The sequence below is a fragment of the Acanthisitta chloris genome, unplaced genomic scaffold (genome assembly GCF_000695815.1).
Source record: "Acanthisitta chloris isolate BGI_N310 unplaced genomic scaffold, ASM69581v1 scaffold4323, whole genome shotgun sequence".
NCBI classification, from domain to species: domain Eukaryota; kingdom Metazoa; phylum Chordata; class Aves; order Passeriformes; family Acanthisittidae; genus Acanthisitta; species Acanthisitta chloris.
In genome coordinates, this window is record NW_008664194.1 from 194,677 (window position 1) to 210,201 (window position 15,525).

A 15,525-nucleotide genomic window follows, 5' to 3' on the forward strand; every position below is an offset into this window, starting at 1 on the left:
GAACATCAGAGTTGCAAATCTTCACACCCTTCTTATGTTTAAGTTTGCCCTTCACACAGATATTTATGTTGTTGGGCATGATGTATCCTCCTTCATGCATCTGATTAAGAATTTCCTTAGAGACTTATGATATGTTAGCTAAATGGTCACATATTTTAGGATAATCAAACATTAATACTTCTGAGATCTCAAGTACATTTGACCTTCTCCAGTTCTGCTGAAAAGAAATCAGGTAACTGTAGGAAAATGAATCTATTAATTTCCCAGGAATGAAAAATTGATGATAGCAAAGAAGAGAAAAGCAAGGACACTCTGTTACATCATTTATTCACTTTCACAATACCATTCAGTATCATCTTTCCAATTACTGCTGTTCATAAAATTAACTCTTTGGATCCTGATATTCATATTGAGGAATGCCAAGAAATGGATTACCTTTTTTTAAAAAATTAAAGTACCACTAATGTGAAAACAGATATCAGAAGCTCATCTACAGTTTTACTTTTTTTAAAATTGCAAATTATGGAATGAGAAGATTTGCAGCTTTTATACACTTAGACTTAGGGAAGCACTGAATAGAAAAGATCTCCTTCTGCTATACCCATCATGAATACATCTGGATGATATAAACATTATGGCTTGAAGAATTCCTGTGCAATCACATGTCCCTGAAGGTACACAGGGCTCAGGAAGCTGCTTCATCCTGTGTTGCAATTGCTCATCCCAAAATGACTAACCCCCTAATCTGAATAGAGATTTTACTGTTTAATACAGCTCCACAAACCACATAATATTTACCCTAGAAAAACAAAATGTGTTTTCAAATAATGGCAAGATGATAAAAAGTAGATGACGATGCACAAAACATTTAAAGGTCTGACAACAGCCTGCCAGCATAAACAGCATAAGATTAGGCTGTAGGCACAGACACAGTAAGCACTGCAAAGGTGCTGAACTCAGTAAGCTCTTGTGTCAGGTTTGTTTGATGCCCCTTAGTCAAGGGAATGCAAGATCCTAAAACACTTCAAAATCAAAAGTTGGCACATAAAATGCATCACTGCCTTCATTTCATAGCACTCTCACCAAAAAAAACCAAAACCAACAAAACAAGACAAAACTCAAAGCTCACAGGAAGGACAGAAAAAGAAAGAATTACAGGTCTCGGAATAGGGATGTATGCAAACGATTTGCAGCCTGATTTGTGTATATGATGAAGATGTATTACATTATTTATAAAAATGACAGCAAATGTCCTGGCTACCAGAATTTGCATCTGACTAGGCTGTGTCATGAGCTTTTGAACACAAACTGTTAAAACCCTATCTAGTTCCAGCATCTCTGTAAATCGGTGTCCTAGCTGAGCACTGGCCTAGTTTTCTACCCCTCTTCGTGTTTCTGAGACCAGCATCACTGAGTTTATTGTTTTCTCCTTGAATGACAGAGAGAGTTTTAGCTTCAGGATGGCTGGGTTTTCAGGGCTGGGGTGCTTTTTTGTCCAGCCTGTTAAAATGTATGGGTATCCCTGCTGCAGCTCAGTCAGTATGCTAGCAATAATAAATTATTTTATCCCAGTGATAAATTAGCCATTTGTTTATGCCACAATGAGCAGGAAAAGTAATACCTTAAGGCACTCCAGTATTATTGTTAGGCCAGTGTGATTTTCGAGGCATTAGGCTGAAGGCTGAGTAAGCTCTTTCAACCAAGCTGTACTGTAATCATCCAGGAAATGCAATGTCTATTATGTCTTATTGCTATAATGAAATAATTATACAAAACTAATGAAAATGAGACGTATTTAATAATTCTCTGGGTAAATCCATGACATAGATATGACAGAACTGACAGAGTATCAGAAAGCTCCATTTGTGCCCGTAATTTTCAGGTAATAATTGTAACAGTGTGACAGCTGGTCTTCTGTGAATGTTTTAAAAAGCAGCACTAAATACTGAGTGTATTTCCTCATTCAAGCCAACTATTTGAGCATGCTCATTTTTATGCTACACATTTTCTCTGGAGTTACAGATAACTATCTCTCAACATCTAATCTTGCTGCTTTTACCCTGGTAAATCTCACTGGATTTCAGTGGGTAGTTCGTACAAGTTAAATACTGCTTAACTGGGATCAGGTGTTTATACACTCCCTGACTAAACAGAGAAAGCTCCTATATTAAGAACCAAAAATGGTGGTTTATACCTTACACAACTGTTACTTAGTAATTTCTACAATTAGTATTTAGTACAGTGAATTCTTATATACTTTCTATGACATATAACCTACTTTATACACAGTGTGTACCATTGTTGGATATAATTGGGAAGTGAGCATTAATTTATATTGAATGCATTTCCATTTCAAAAGTACTTGCTCAGAGCACTTGTAAAATTACTAATATTTTTAACTAAGAAATTAAGAAATATATACAGTGGCAGACATTATGCGAAATAGTTATCAACCTTCTAGTTTTCAAGAAGGTGGCAGAAATGTGTTTGGGGACAAACTTTTCAGCAGGGCCTGTTGTGACAGGACAAGGGTTAATGGTTTTAAACTAAAATAGGATAGATTTAGACTAGATATATTGAAGAAATATTTTACAATCAGTTTGGTGAAACACTGGAACAGGTTTGCCCAGAGGGGTGATAAATTCCCCATCCCTGGAAACAGAGATCTGAGCAACTTAATCTAGTTGAAGATGTCCCAGCACATTGAGCCAGGCTTGGACTAGATGACCTTTGAAGATCTGTTCCAACCCAAACTACTCTATTGTTCTATGAAATAAGACACACCAGTATCTACCTTCCTGATAACTGCATAAAAGCTGAAATACTGAATTTGTTCCATCTCCTAATAACTGGTGGTACTTGTTCAACACATCAAAAGTGCTTGTGGGGCTACATGAGATCCACAGGGCATGGTATGACAACGACAAAATCTAAACTAATGTAAACTGTTGTTGTACTGCTGAGGTCTCAGCTTATGCTACCTTCCGATTCACATCATTAACTTTACACATCATAAGTAATTTGAATCACTAAACACAGTGGCTTCTGCCAGACTAGCTTTCAGCCATAAGTCCCTGATCAGACTAAAACTCACATAAAGTTTATATTGTTGGACAGAGGCTTGTGCCACAGACATTTATTTTGCAAGTCAGGACCATGAAAAAGGATGAAATTCAAAATCAAGCTAATCTAAGTTTTGCTCAAGAACCATCCTAGCTACTGTATGGACACCATAGGTATGTATTGAGAAAAGTTACATTCAACTAGAGACCACCAGAAACCTTGTGAGGAAACTACACTGTCAAAATTGGCACTGAAGTGGCCAAGGGATGTTTCCTGTAAGAGATCCCAGAACACATGGAGCAATGCCTAGCCATATGTATTGGGTCTCTGTGACTAGGTTTTGGCAGTGGGGGGCTACAAGGGTCACTTCTATAAGAAGCTGCTAGAAGCTTCCCTCATGTCCAACAAAGCCAATGCCAGTGGCTCCAGGATGAATGTGTCACTGGCCAAGGCTGAGCCAATCAGAAATGGTGCTAATGCCTTTGTGACAACATGTTTAAGAAGGAAAACAGGTTATTGCACAGATGTAATTGGGGTCAGAGAAAAGAGGAGTGAGAATATGTGAAAGGAGCAACTATTGCAGACGCCAAGGTCAGTGGAGAAGATGGGGGAGGAGAGACTCCACATGCTGGAGCTGAGATTCCCTTGCAGCCTGTGGTGAAGACCATGGTGAAGCAGCTGTGCCCCTGCAGCACATGGAGGAGACCCACACTGGAGCAGGTGGATGCCCAAAAGGAGGCTGTGAACCCACGGGAAGCCTGTGCTGGAGCAAGGCTCCTGGCAGGGCCCTGCAAACCTGTGAAGAAAGGACCCCAAGCTAGAGCAGGTTTTCTGGTAGGACTTGTGACCCTGTAGGAGACCTACACTGGAGCAGGCTGTTCCTGAGGGACTGCACCCTGTGGAAAGTGACCCATATTGGAGTAGTTCATGAAGAACTGCAGCCTGTGGGAAGGACTCACCCTGGAGAAGTTCATGCAGAACTGTCTCCCATGGGAGGGACTCCACACCAGAGCAGAGGAAGGACTCCGCTCCATGAGCAGCAGCAGAAACAACGTGTGATATACCAACTGTAACTCCCATTCCCCATCTCAGTGGGGAGGAGAAGGTAGAGCCCAAGGGGGGAAGGTGTTCTTAAGATTTGTTTTACTTTTTATTATCCTGCTCTGATTTTGTTAGTATTAAATTCAGTTAATTTCTGCAATTCAAGTCTGCTTTGCCTATGATGGTATTCAGTGAGTGATCTCTCCTGGCCCTCATCTCAACTCCTAAACCTTTTGTTAGATTTTCTCTATCCTCTCTGCTTGCAGAGGGGAGTGATAAGGTAGTTTTGGTGGGCACCTGGCATCCAGCCACAGCTAACCCACTGCAGCAGGTCACATAGCATGCCTCATCTCTGAATGACCTGGTCACCCAGCTCTTACTCCTGGCATAAGAGGACCCAAGGACAATGCATCACCAGGTCTGTGAGCAGAAAACACATCACGGTGGAGCTGCCACTCAACTTTCAATGCGAATATAGGACACAATATTGTGCCCAAAAAAGAAGCCCTTTACAGGCATAGAAGTACAATCTCATTTGGTTTACGTAAACCAAGGATAAAAGAGACAGAGCCCTTTGGAAATCAGGAATAATGTTGAAAATAGGCTGGCAAAAAGATACAAACCCATTCATACTCCTCTTAGTTTGCTTACAATGTACAAGATAGCATACAAAAGAAAGAACAATTATATTTTGAAGAATGAACAACTGAGATTTTGAACTTACATATGACGTAATAATCTTTGTTCTTCTGAAATTCCAGGCCCCAGAGATTAGGACTGAACTCTTGAAACTTGATGGTAAACTTAACATCTTGATCTGGCTTGGCACAGTTGAGTAGAGGTGTATTGTCCTTTTTAATAGCACAGCTGTCTGCTTGGTCTTTATCAACCATGTAGACCTTATAATATTCATACTGGCCAACAGTTTTAGAGTCCACCTTTGGGCATATAATATCCAGTTTGTCCCCTATCTGTGGATATAGTACCAATCCTTGTCCAGGAAGGAATCTAAAATGGAAAAAAAAGAGGTAGAGATAAAAAAAGAGAAAATGTGAGACACTTGATAAAGTTGCATGCAGAGAAGTAGCAATTGCAGTGAACAGAAAGGAACACACAATCACCAAAACCAAAATGACAGACTGAACAAACCAGATCTTAATAGTTTGGACCTGACTCAAAATCAACAAGATGTTTATTTAGATCTTGGAAGTTACAGACTGTTTGAGTCTTATAGTCCTCATCCCAGTTTCAAGAATTCTAGCAGGTTTTACATCCCTCTGGCAGGCACTGCTGTTTCTTTCACATTTGGCCACATACAGCAGCTAACACAATATCTGGTGGGCTACAATCCTGGTTTTCTGCTGTTGCAACATTTCTACTATTCTTGCACATATTTTGCTAATTTTGGACATGGCAGAACGACAAGAATAATCTTTCAAACTCCTTGAGCAGCCATGTGGGACAGGAAACAACATAGACTGTAAGAGTTAACAACATATTAAGATGCTGATTGATACTACTAGTATAACACAGAGGAACATCACTCACCAGGATCATGCTTACAGGCCTGGATGGACAGAGATCTACTCAATCCACATGCCACACATGCTTTTGATAAAACACTTATTTAAGACAGTGTGACTGCTACACTACAATGATTTCTCTTCATAAACTCCACTATTACCATCATTATTTTAGCTCTTTTTTGATTTAATTTTTATGCTACAAGTGAAACACGGGTGTACTTTTGCCTTATTATGGGAAGACGTCTTAGAACAAACTGGCAGTGAGCTTTAATGTCTGCAGTTAGACTCAATATTGTATCTTTCCTACTCGTATTAATTAACAGGCAAACATCACCACTTCTTCATGAAAGAAAAATATAAATAATTACTTACAGTATTGATTCATCTACAAAATGAGGAGCCTTGTTCTCACAAGGACAAAAGCCACAGTAGGTTTGTTTGTTTCTCTCTCCATTAAGATATATTTGTTCCAATTAAGGCCAAGAAGTGCATGTTTTAGAACCAGAGCCAACAACACAACGTACTCGAATGCACAGACCTAAAAGACTGACTTTCTTTACTCTTTCTCCTGCCTGCCAGTCTTTTCCAAAGATCTTCCTTAATGGAGAATCGGCCTGAAAAACCGACTGAAACAATTGCTGCCTAATGAACACCCTTCTCCAAGTGCTAGTATTTAAACAGCACATGTAGTAAATCTAGTTTATTCACAGGCAGCCTTCCTGGAAACTTTAAATTAGAGTATTAAGGCCTAAGCAGAACAAAGCTGTAGGCGTTGGTGACCTCCAGCCTCTGGCTTGGTGAAAGGAGCCACCAGCATGTAGTAGTGCTGGGGGAGAACTTAAAAAATTAAAGGATGATGTGGTGCCCCAAATTTCGAATCCATCACTTACAACTGCTTGCTCCCACACAATTCAAGTTTATGATCTGTGCTAATTGAGCGGGATTATTTTCACTCACAAAGCCTGTGTAAGATTAATATTTGTTAGGAAGCAGCACATAGCAGGACAAAGACATGTAATTACAGATTTAGGCAACTAGAACAATGAAATGTTATGGCAAGAAAAGCGACTGTTGATGTATAAATCACTGCGCTCTTTTGTGCCGTGCAGTGTAATTTCCAGACTGCAGAAACTGGGCTTGGCCATGGCTATTCAAAATGAGATTGAAGTGGAGATGTGGGAAATATGTGCCTCCTCCTCCAGTTTTCAGACATGCCAAAGGAATGCAGTGACTATCACCTCCTGAAAGTCCAAATGGTGAAACAAATGGAAAGGTGGAAATGCATCCTCAGAGCTAGCAGCCTGGTGAAGGACAACCAGGTGTATGTGTAGATGTGGCTCTTAGGGACATGGTTTAGTGGTGAACACAGCAGTGCTGAGTTAATAGTTGAACTTGATGATCTTACAGCTCTATTCCTAAAAGATTCTATGATTCTATGACTGAGGAAGAGGTCAGTTCTGCAAGGGCATCAAGGAAAAGCGTAGAGGAAAATCCCAGATCCCATCCCATGTTCCTGAGAAAGCAGCACAGACCCTGACTCCAGCTCCCCTCGGGGATCAACCCTGACACAGCAAAGGGACAGAGTCCCTGAGCTAACCTCCACCCCCTGTGACTGATTTTACCACCTTGTTTGACCACAGCCCCATTTTAACTTTGCTCCTGTGCAGCTGTGCTCCACCAGGAAGATGACAATTACTCATATTCTGCCATCTGCATGCCAGGACAAAGGCTGGTCACTGTATGATCCCACTGCTGCAAATATTTCTTCTTGCCAGCAATTCTTCTTCTTGTAATGGGAACGTGTAATAAGAAACACATGAGATTTCAGAGAACTGGATGTTTGTTTTTAAATTAAACAATTTAGATTCCCATGCATAACAAATATGAAATTCATAAGGTTAGAAAAATGCACCTGTGTATCATTATCAATAATATGACCAAAAAAGCTGCCCTGAAAAACAAAAAACACTGATTCTAATTTTAGACTTTGTGTATATGCATGAAGCAGCCATGGTATATGTTCTCCATGCAAACTCTAGCACACACAGGATGAGTTGAGAGAAGGTATGCCAGGCAAGCCTCAGAAACAGCTACCAGAGAGAAAGCACACTTGTGTGCCTTGCTTAAGTAGCCAGGAATTACCCCATAAATGGTAGAGGACAGAACCACCCCCAACAGACAGCTTAAACTACATTTTACAAGAGCTTTAAACCAATGCACTCGTTAGACTTTATGGCAGGGGAATATTCTTGCTGTGACTCTGAAGTCTGTACAGTTTTAGAACTAAACTCAGTAAATCTCCTTCCACTTGAGTGTCTGAACTTGTAGGATCTAACACTGATGGGATTAGGGAAGAAAAAAGGCTGAAAATGAAAGGATTAATCTGAGAATTTGATTGTATTGAAATTTTTTCCAGAGTTTGCAGTTTTGATCGTGACCTTTGCAAGAGAGATATTTTTCCAATTTACTTTCCTTATTTTCTTACAACAATAAAGCACAAATATGGATGGAGATAATAAAAAAGTTTCACCTCATGCATTTCAGTTCGACCACAGAACCTAGAGTGGCTGATTAGTAGTAGGCATGATTATTATCCCTGCGTTTGTGTAATGCATTTGCTACTGTACTTTTTATAAAGACTTTAAATAAATCACTTGCTGGATACTAAGCATTTTCTGAAGCTATTTATGAAATGTCAGGAGGATTAAGCCTACTGTTTTATGATCCCATGTTTGAAGACCTTCTATCTGCAAAAAAAAAAAAAAGGGACAATGTACATTCAGCCTTGGTAGAGGTTAACAAAAACTTCAGGATTAATCCTGAATCTTTACTTCTGCAAGTGTTGATGGAGCCTTAAGTATTCCAGAGCAGCATCAACACTTGTGAAGTGTTTGCAGGATGGTATCTGTAAAAATGAAGTTAATGAAATGTCTTTAAAAGTCTGATCAGGATGTGCCTTCAACTAATTAATAAACCTTTTTCCCATCAAAACAGAAATAAAGATAGAGCAAGATGTTTTCAGAACCCTGTGACTGATCCTGAGGAAACTGCATTACTCCAGTGGTGGCTTGGGACAGTGACACACTCTCCAAGCAGACGGGATGGTGACAGCACTAAAACCACTGCTTTCTATAAATAACTAACTTTCTAACTTTCTGCATTTCAGCTCTAATATTCTTTACTGGGAAGCTTCCATACTAATATAGTCTCTGTACCCCAATATAAACTTAGAAGAAAAGTTTAGCAAGATTCCCAATCATTTCTGTCACCATTCAGATCTAGTGAGACTCTTTGAGCATTTGAAAAATCCTGTTCACAATACATAATCCTAGAGCTTGTTGTGAAAAAGCACAGAAAAGTATATTAAGTATCTTATAAGCTGTACAATAAAAATCATGCTCTCTGTGTCTGGCACTTTTGGATACAGATGGCATTTTTACTGTCAGCCCAAAATTGGTGTATTGTGGGCGACATTTGACATCTGTGCAAAGCCCATGCATGTGAATCCCTCCCACACATCCAACTAGTCATGCAGCTTATCAAATAACAACAACTTGCAGAGTTCCCAAACATTTTTAAAAATAATAATTATATTTGACCAAAAAGTCACATGGCACATGAACAGAAAACAGGAACAAAGTAGTTCGTTCTCCACTCACACCAACGCTACAATGATTTTAGCTACCACAACTATTTTAAGGCCCAAGAGAAGTTTCTGGCACTAATGCACTGGTCAAAGTCCTTGAGAAATTAATTGTGCAATTTTACAAAAAATAAAATGTATATTATGCACAGTTTCCAACTACTTTTTAAAGCATCTACTTACTGTTCAGAGAAACTTAGCACATTCAACCATATTAAGTTACAAAGGAATTTTGTTTAATGATAACCATGCAAACCTACCTAATCTCATAATAGCAAATTGTCAAAAAAAAAGAAAAAAACAAGTAGAACTTTACCTGCCTGTACTTTTTTACTATTAATATATTCTACCACTTCTAACTATACAGACATTTCTGAAATTGTAAAACTATCAACAGATAAAATTCTTAAGAGAAATAAATTCTTAGAGATTTTGTTAATCAGCATTGACTGATGTACCCAAGTGTGTTGTCAGGCTTTTTCCAACATGCAAAACTACACACACACACACACGCACACACACATACTATAAATATATATGCACTTAGCTTTTAACTATATTGTTGTAATTATAAAATAAATATGATTTTAGACAGTCTGTTAGTACTTGTTGCAAGTCTTGTATATTTAACTGGAGTACAGTGCCAAATGTCTGTGCTTTAATACCTTACCTGAACTAATTGGTGTAGGCAGTTAGCTTTAAATTAATGTAACAAAAATAACCCTAAAAACATGAACAATCAAGACGCTTCTTAAAATGCAGCCTGAAACCTACTGTTGGGGAATCCTACCCACTTAACTTTATGAAGTTTAACTCCCAGCCTGACTATAAAGTTATTTATTGAAAAGTTTTATTAAGGAAATGTCATGAATACTAAGAACAGAGTATGCTAGTCCATTACTTGTAAAACTGAAAACTGAAACGGAATACAGAATAACGTTCCACATACAAGCCCCTACTGTTTTAAGAAAATGGTTGTTAAATAGTATATATAGTCATCATCTGACTTTTGAGAAAATAACAACATTCATGTTTTGAATATCATTTTGTTCACAGGAGAAATTTTTAAGCAAGGCAAAAGTCCTGCCAGCTAGATGGAAAGCAAATAAAAGTTCCAGGAAAAGGCCCTAGTGACTGTGGTAAAGTAGCAGTGGCTAATTACAATGAAAATCAGTTCACTGATTCAAAGACATTGAACTAAATAAAATCCAAACCCAGACCAGAGCAATCTGTAGGAGTCCTTTGCTCTATACAAACTTTTCACATTATTTTCTGTCATATTCAATGTCATATACAAAGGTATGCCATTTGGATATAAGGTGTACACTCAGCTGCAAACCAGAAATGCTTTTTTGGCAGAAGCTGTGATTTAATAGGACTCATTTGAGTCCAGTTTAAGATTAGATTAAGTGAACATTAATTCAATGAGAAGAGGATCAGTAACTGCTGTGGGCAGACAGAAAAACAAGCTTCATCCAAAAAGATTAATGTGGAGTCTCGGTGGGGAATTTGGTGGAGAAAAAGGCACTATGCTTATGTGAAGTATCTGCAAGAAAAAAATACCACAGTGTGACACAGCAAGATGACAGGTTGGCTTTATACACAGACTAGCAAATGAAACTTTGAAAACAAAAGGAGTACAGCATTTTATATTATGAAAATTCTTTTAAGTGAGTTTTGGAAGGTACTTTGCCACTGCAGTCTTATTAAATCATTTCAATACCATAACGAAGTTCTACAGAACATGCTAAACAGGGATGTTTTCATATTTAAATAAAATTTAAGAACTTTAATCTGCTGACCTTTATTTGTATGTAACATTTTTCCACACAGTTAATGAAACCATTCGTGTAAGGAATCGTTACTAGTATTAATAGGACTTGCAGGCTAGAAACTAAATAGAGTTCCAGCAAATAAACACATATATTCACACTCATCCCTTAAGATCTTTAATGGCAAGTACCACATTATACAAAGGCAGATTATTAAACAGAATAACACAAGTCGGTAAAGCTACAGCTCTTGTATTTCTCGCTTCTACTGTAAGGGAAGAACCTCTGTTTGGGTCTTGGGCTCCCCTGCAATAAAACCTGCAGCAAGCCCAGAAATGCTTTGAAACAGTCCCCTGGAACTGCAGCTGATCTCCATCCTGGAGTTTGGGATGCCTCCTTCTTGCCCTTCCTCACTCCCAAAGGAGCCCATCTTCTTTCAGACTACCTGGGGGAAACGCTTGCAGTGCACTGAAAAAGGGAACGGTCAAGGTTTTATTTTGTTTTAATCACAACACTGGACACAAAATGGCAGTGGTGCCACCATTTCGTGTGACTCAAGTAGCCGTGCAAATGGACACCGTTCTTGGTGCCTTTTCCTGGACCTGTTCTTACTGAAATCAGTTGCAAAAGTTCTGCTGACTTCAGTAGGGCAAAACCATGCAGTATGTTTTCAACTGAAATCGTAATAAACTACACAAGAATGATTCTGCAGCATTATTATGTTTTCTCAAAATTTTTAGTGGACAGGGAATTAGGAACATGGTATGAAATTTTAGCTGTTTCATTTACCCACTCATAGCACTAGCTTTAGCAAAACAGTAGAGGAAAGCATTTAAATACAAGAGATTTCTAATAGGTGTAAAACAAGGATGGGTTGCGAGTGCATACACTTCTTCCCAAAGAAGACATTTCTTTGCATGGACCTGCAGAATTTGACAGTCAAATTGTACCATCACATCACAGTTCTAAAGGCATAGAGCTTCCACTGTATAGAGACACCTACAGGTACCATCCCTCTTCAAACATGTCAGAAAATGCCCTAACTGGTCTCCTAGATGTGTCATGAGCTTCCTTCAACAAGTAACTCTTATGACTGATGCTGTTGCAGGAATACAGACACTCACCTTTTCACTTCACTCAGCTTAGAAGTCACAAGTGTAAAGATGCCTTGCACTTGAAGGAGCATAAAACCTGCAGCTAAGACATAGTATTTGGCAAGAACAGTAAGTTCTCTACAGTACCCTTTTCACTCTTCACGTATATGGAAGGTCACCCGCAACTCAGCACCAAACATATCTTATTGGAGACACTCTAAGAGAAAAGCTGATTCCTTAAAAGCTGTGGTGTATGAGGGCACAGATGTGATCTCGCTCTTGTAGAAAAAGTAAATAAGCCACAGGAGGTGCTGTAGACTCCCCTTCAGGATACTCCAGTCCGGGGTTCCAGCAGAGGTAGCTGACTTTGCCATCCCTGTCCCAGTAATCGTGTCATCCCAGGGTGGGACCATGGCATCTTAGAGTGACCATGGACACCCCCCTGCAGTAACCAGAAGGCTTCTCCCTTTCCCCAGCTGCCTTGCCAAGCAGAGGTAGTGCCCTGCTTGGTGTGAAGCTGCCAAGAGGGTTTTGCTGTTAGAAAGCAGATCTGTTTCAACTGGACGTCATCTCTGCCTCTGAGAGATGGTTTAGTTTTGCTGGAAAGTTGCCCTTTCCCTTGCTGCTTTGGCTCTCACTCACAGTACAAAGCAAAAAAACCCACTTACATAACTAAAACCTTCTGACCAACTTGTGTTTTATCCCTCCATCTCCAATGTAAATCTAGGGTGCAAAAATAAATGCCTGTTTTTCCTCCCATAAAAGTTAAGCACATTTTCCACTGTCTTTAAAAAAAACTTCTGGGAGCTAACACCTATCTGTTTGTCTTTTCCTCTACAATGGGAAATAAGATCTGGGGTTTTTGCACAAGAACGTGCATCCTGGCTCAGAACACTTACCGCAGAGGTAAGGCTTGAAAAGCTGAAAAGATGTACAATCCAATTCTTAATACTAAAGTTGACTAAGAACTTCTTTTCAAAAACCTATATATTTTATATTCAGTTTTCATACATGACCTCCACATAAGGCACTATTAATAGCAATTAACTTTCTGTATTATGTGCAGAAAGCAATTACTGCTCTGCTAAAAGTACTTAAAGCACTAGAGAATTCTGATCCATTTACTAAATCAATTCCTGTTACCACAAAAGAACCACTAATGTGCTTCAGGACAGTCTTGTAACTAAGAAAAAAAAAAAAAGTATGGCTATGACCAGTGTTCTATTTTAAAGTGTATTATATTAACATTTCATCAGCATTTACAGAAATAGGAGCCTCAACAGTGCTGGACTTACTCAGCTTCAGCAAAAAGGGAATCATTGCTCACTTGCTCTCATGCACAAGCATGGAAATGCACAGGCACAATCTCCTTTTTATTTCATTTCAGCAGAAACACGTTTTCTATGTAGAGTTTAAAAACTGCAAGTGGCTGCAGTGGAGAGTAGCAGCCAGTCTGTATAAATGGCTTATTCTGAGGAATTTCTGAAAGAGAAAACACTCAGTAGGTGCATTGTAATTAGTTGCTCTTTCTAGTTACCTCTTGACAAATGATGCATGCGGGTCTGGATGAGAGCCCAACTCTTGACCCATGCCACCACTACACACTTTAGTACTTCAAGCAGAAACCCCTAGCCTCAGCATTCTTTTCATTTTGCCTTTTCCAGAAACGTGGTGCTGGTAATGCACAACATGAGAATCAGACGTGATTAGCAAAGTTGGAATTCTTTCAGAAGTGCTTTGTATAGCTATGTCCTAAATATATCTGAGGAAAGCTTCCTGCCTTCAATCTCTTCCAAATATGTAGCATGTTTCAGGACTCCATTAAAGGACACAAGAACATGGAAATACACAGGACAAACATTATTCCCACAACACTTAATGATACGCTTCAGTGACATTTGTAAGCCTTCCAAACAGAAGATATTCATGTGATCATTACTTTAAATACAGGAGATTATAAGCCTATTGAGAAATGCAACTTTTGCCACAAAAAATATCCTTAAAAAACAAACATTTTTTGGATAGCACTTTACTGCCCCCTTTTGCACTTTAACATTAGAACAGGTTTCAACATGTACATATGTTTGAGAAACACTGTGAAGATATAGAGTAAAATGACAGGGCATCATGTTTAGTCACTAATACATTATCAGGCACTGCTTTGGGGACATCTTCCACTTGCCTATACTGCAAACAAATGAAACACCTAGCTTTCCTTGTCCTTAATCTTCCATGGAAAAGATCAGTAATGGATGCTTTAAATTACTGTCTTCCATTGTAATCTGCATGTATATGGGCAACTGGAAAAGAAGGGGATATTGCTCATTAACACTAGTTGTCTCTCTAGCATAATTTTCTAAAGCAAAGATCATCTGCAGCTTGAATTTGGTTTATTCATCAGGATGACAAAGGGCTTTCCAGTCTGAGGCCATTCATGTTAGCAATGCCTGAACAGAAAGGATGGGTGTATCCTTCAGAAGAAAACTTCACAAACTGGCAGGCAAGAATATTTTCATGAAAGGTGAAGACAAGAAGCCTAGACATTCAAATACCCTGCAAGCCTACAGGCATAAACCCGTTCTGCAACTCTGCACTGCAATTACAGTCAGTACAGAATCGATGTATGTCTGTGTGTGTCCACATAGATCTGCAAAAGGTAATAAATCTATAGTCTAGTGGCCAGTTATTTGCAAAATACTAATTCATCATGACAGAGCCAGAGGGGGACCCGTCCTGTCCCAACCCTCAGCTTCCATTTGACAAAGTCCATGTGCTGCTGTGTACACTTATATTTAAACTTAATCCATTTTCCTCTGTCATCCTACAATTACAATACAAGTCACAATAATATTAAATTTCACTGCCTACAGCATTGCACAATTGAACCATTACTGTAATGAAAACTGACTCCCTTTGATATTAACACTGGTGTTTTCTCTCATTTGCTAGCCATGAAATACAGGAAGAGACCAATGTTGTTTTAATTAAAGAATTGTTGTTCAAAATATGCTACTGGGAATATTAAAGCAGTTCTTTGCTCTCATAGCAAAGATAATCAGGTATTTATATGGTTTGAATTTTGGAGGGGAAAGAAAAATATCTGTGCCATGGATCCAGCGTAACACAAAACCACTGCTCTACTTGACTTGTGCTCACAGAGGCAGGGCGTGCCAAACCCAAGAGAGATGGTGCTTTATTGAAAAGATGCAGAGCAGTAGTTAGCATGGAACGGGAAGTCAAACCAAACCATGTGTGCTTCTTACACAAGTCACTAAAGTCTTTGCTTTTAGAAAGCTAACAGAAAGCAGCTGGCATTTGCCAAAGAACTACTTTTCAAAAAGGGCAAACCAGATTGTTCTATTGCTGTGCTATCCTGTGTTCTTCTC

At 39.0% G+C, this 15,525-nt stretch overlaps 1 protein-coding gene across 1 annotated transcript in view; it reads right to left on the reverse strand.

Annotated features, from left to right (window-relative positions):
• EFNB2 (ephrin-B2) overlaps positions 1-13,729 on the reverse strand; it is a 29,140-nt gene extending 15,411 nt beyond the window's left edge. Inside the window, exons 1-2 of the mRNA XM_009071236.1 lie at positions 13,677-13,729; positions 4,829-5,112 (exon numbers count right to left, since the gene is read on the reverse strand). Of these exons, the coding sequence (XP_009069484.1) occupies positions 4,829-5,112; positions 13,677-13,729 (337 nt within the window). The remainder of the gene's footprint in view (positions 1-4,828; positions 5,113-13,676) is intronic.
• Between the last annotated feature and the right edge of the window lie 1,796 nt (positions 13,730-15,525).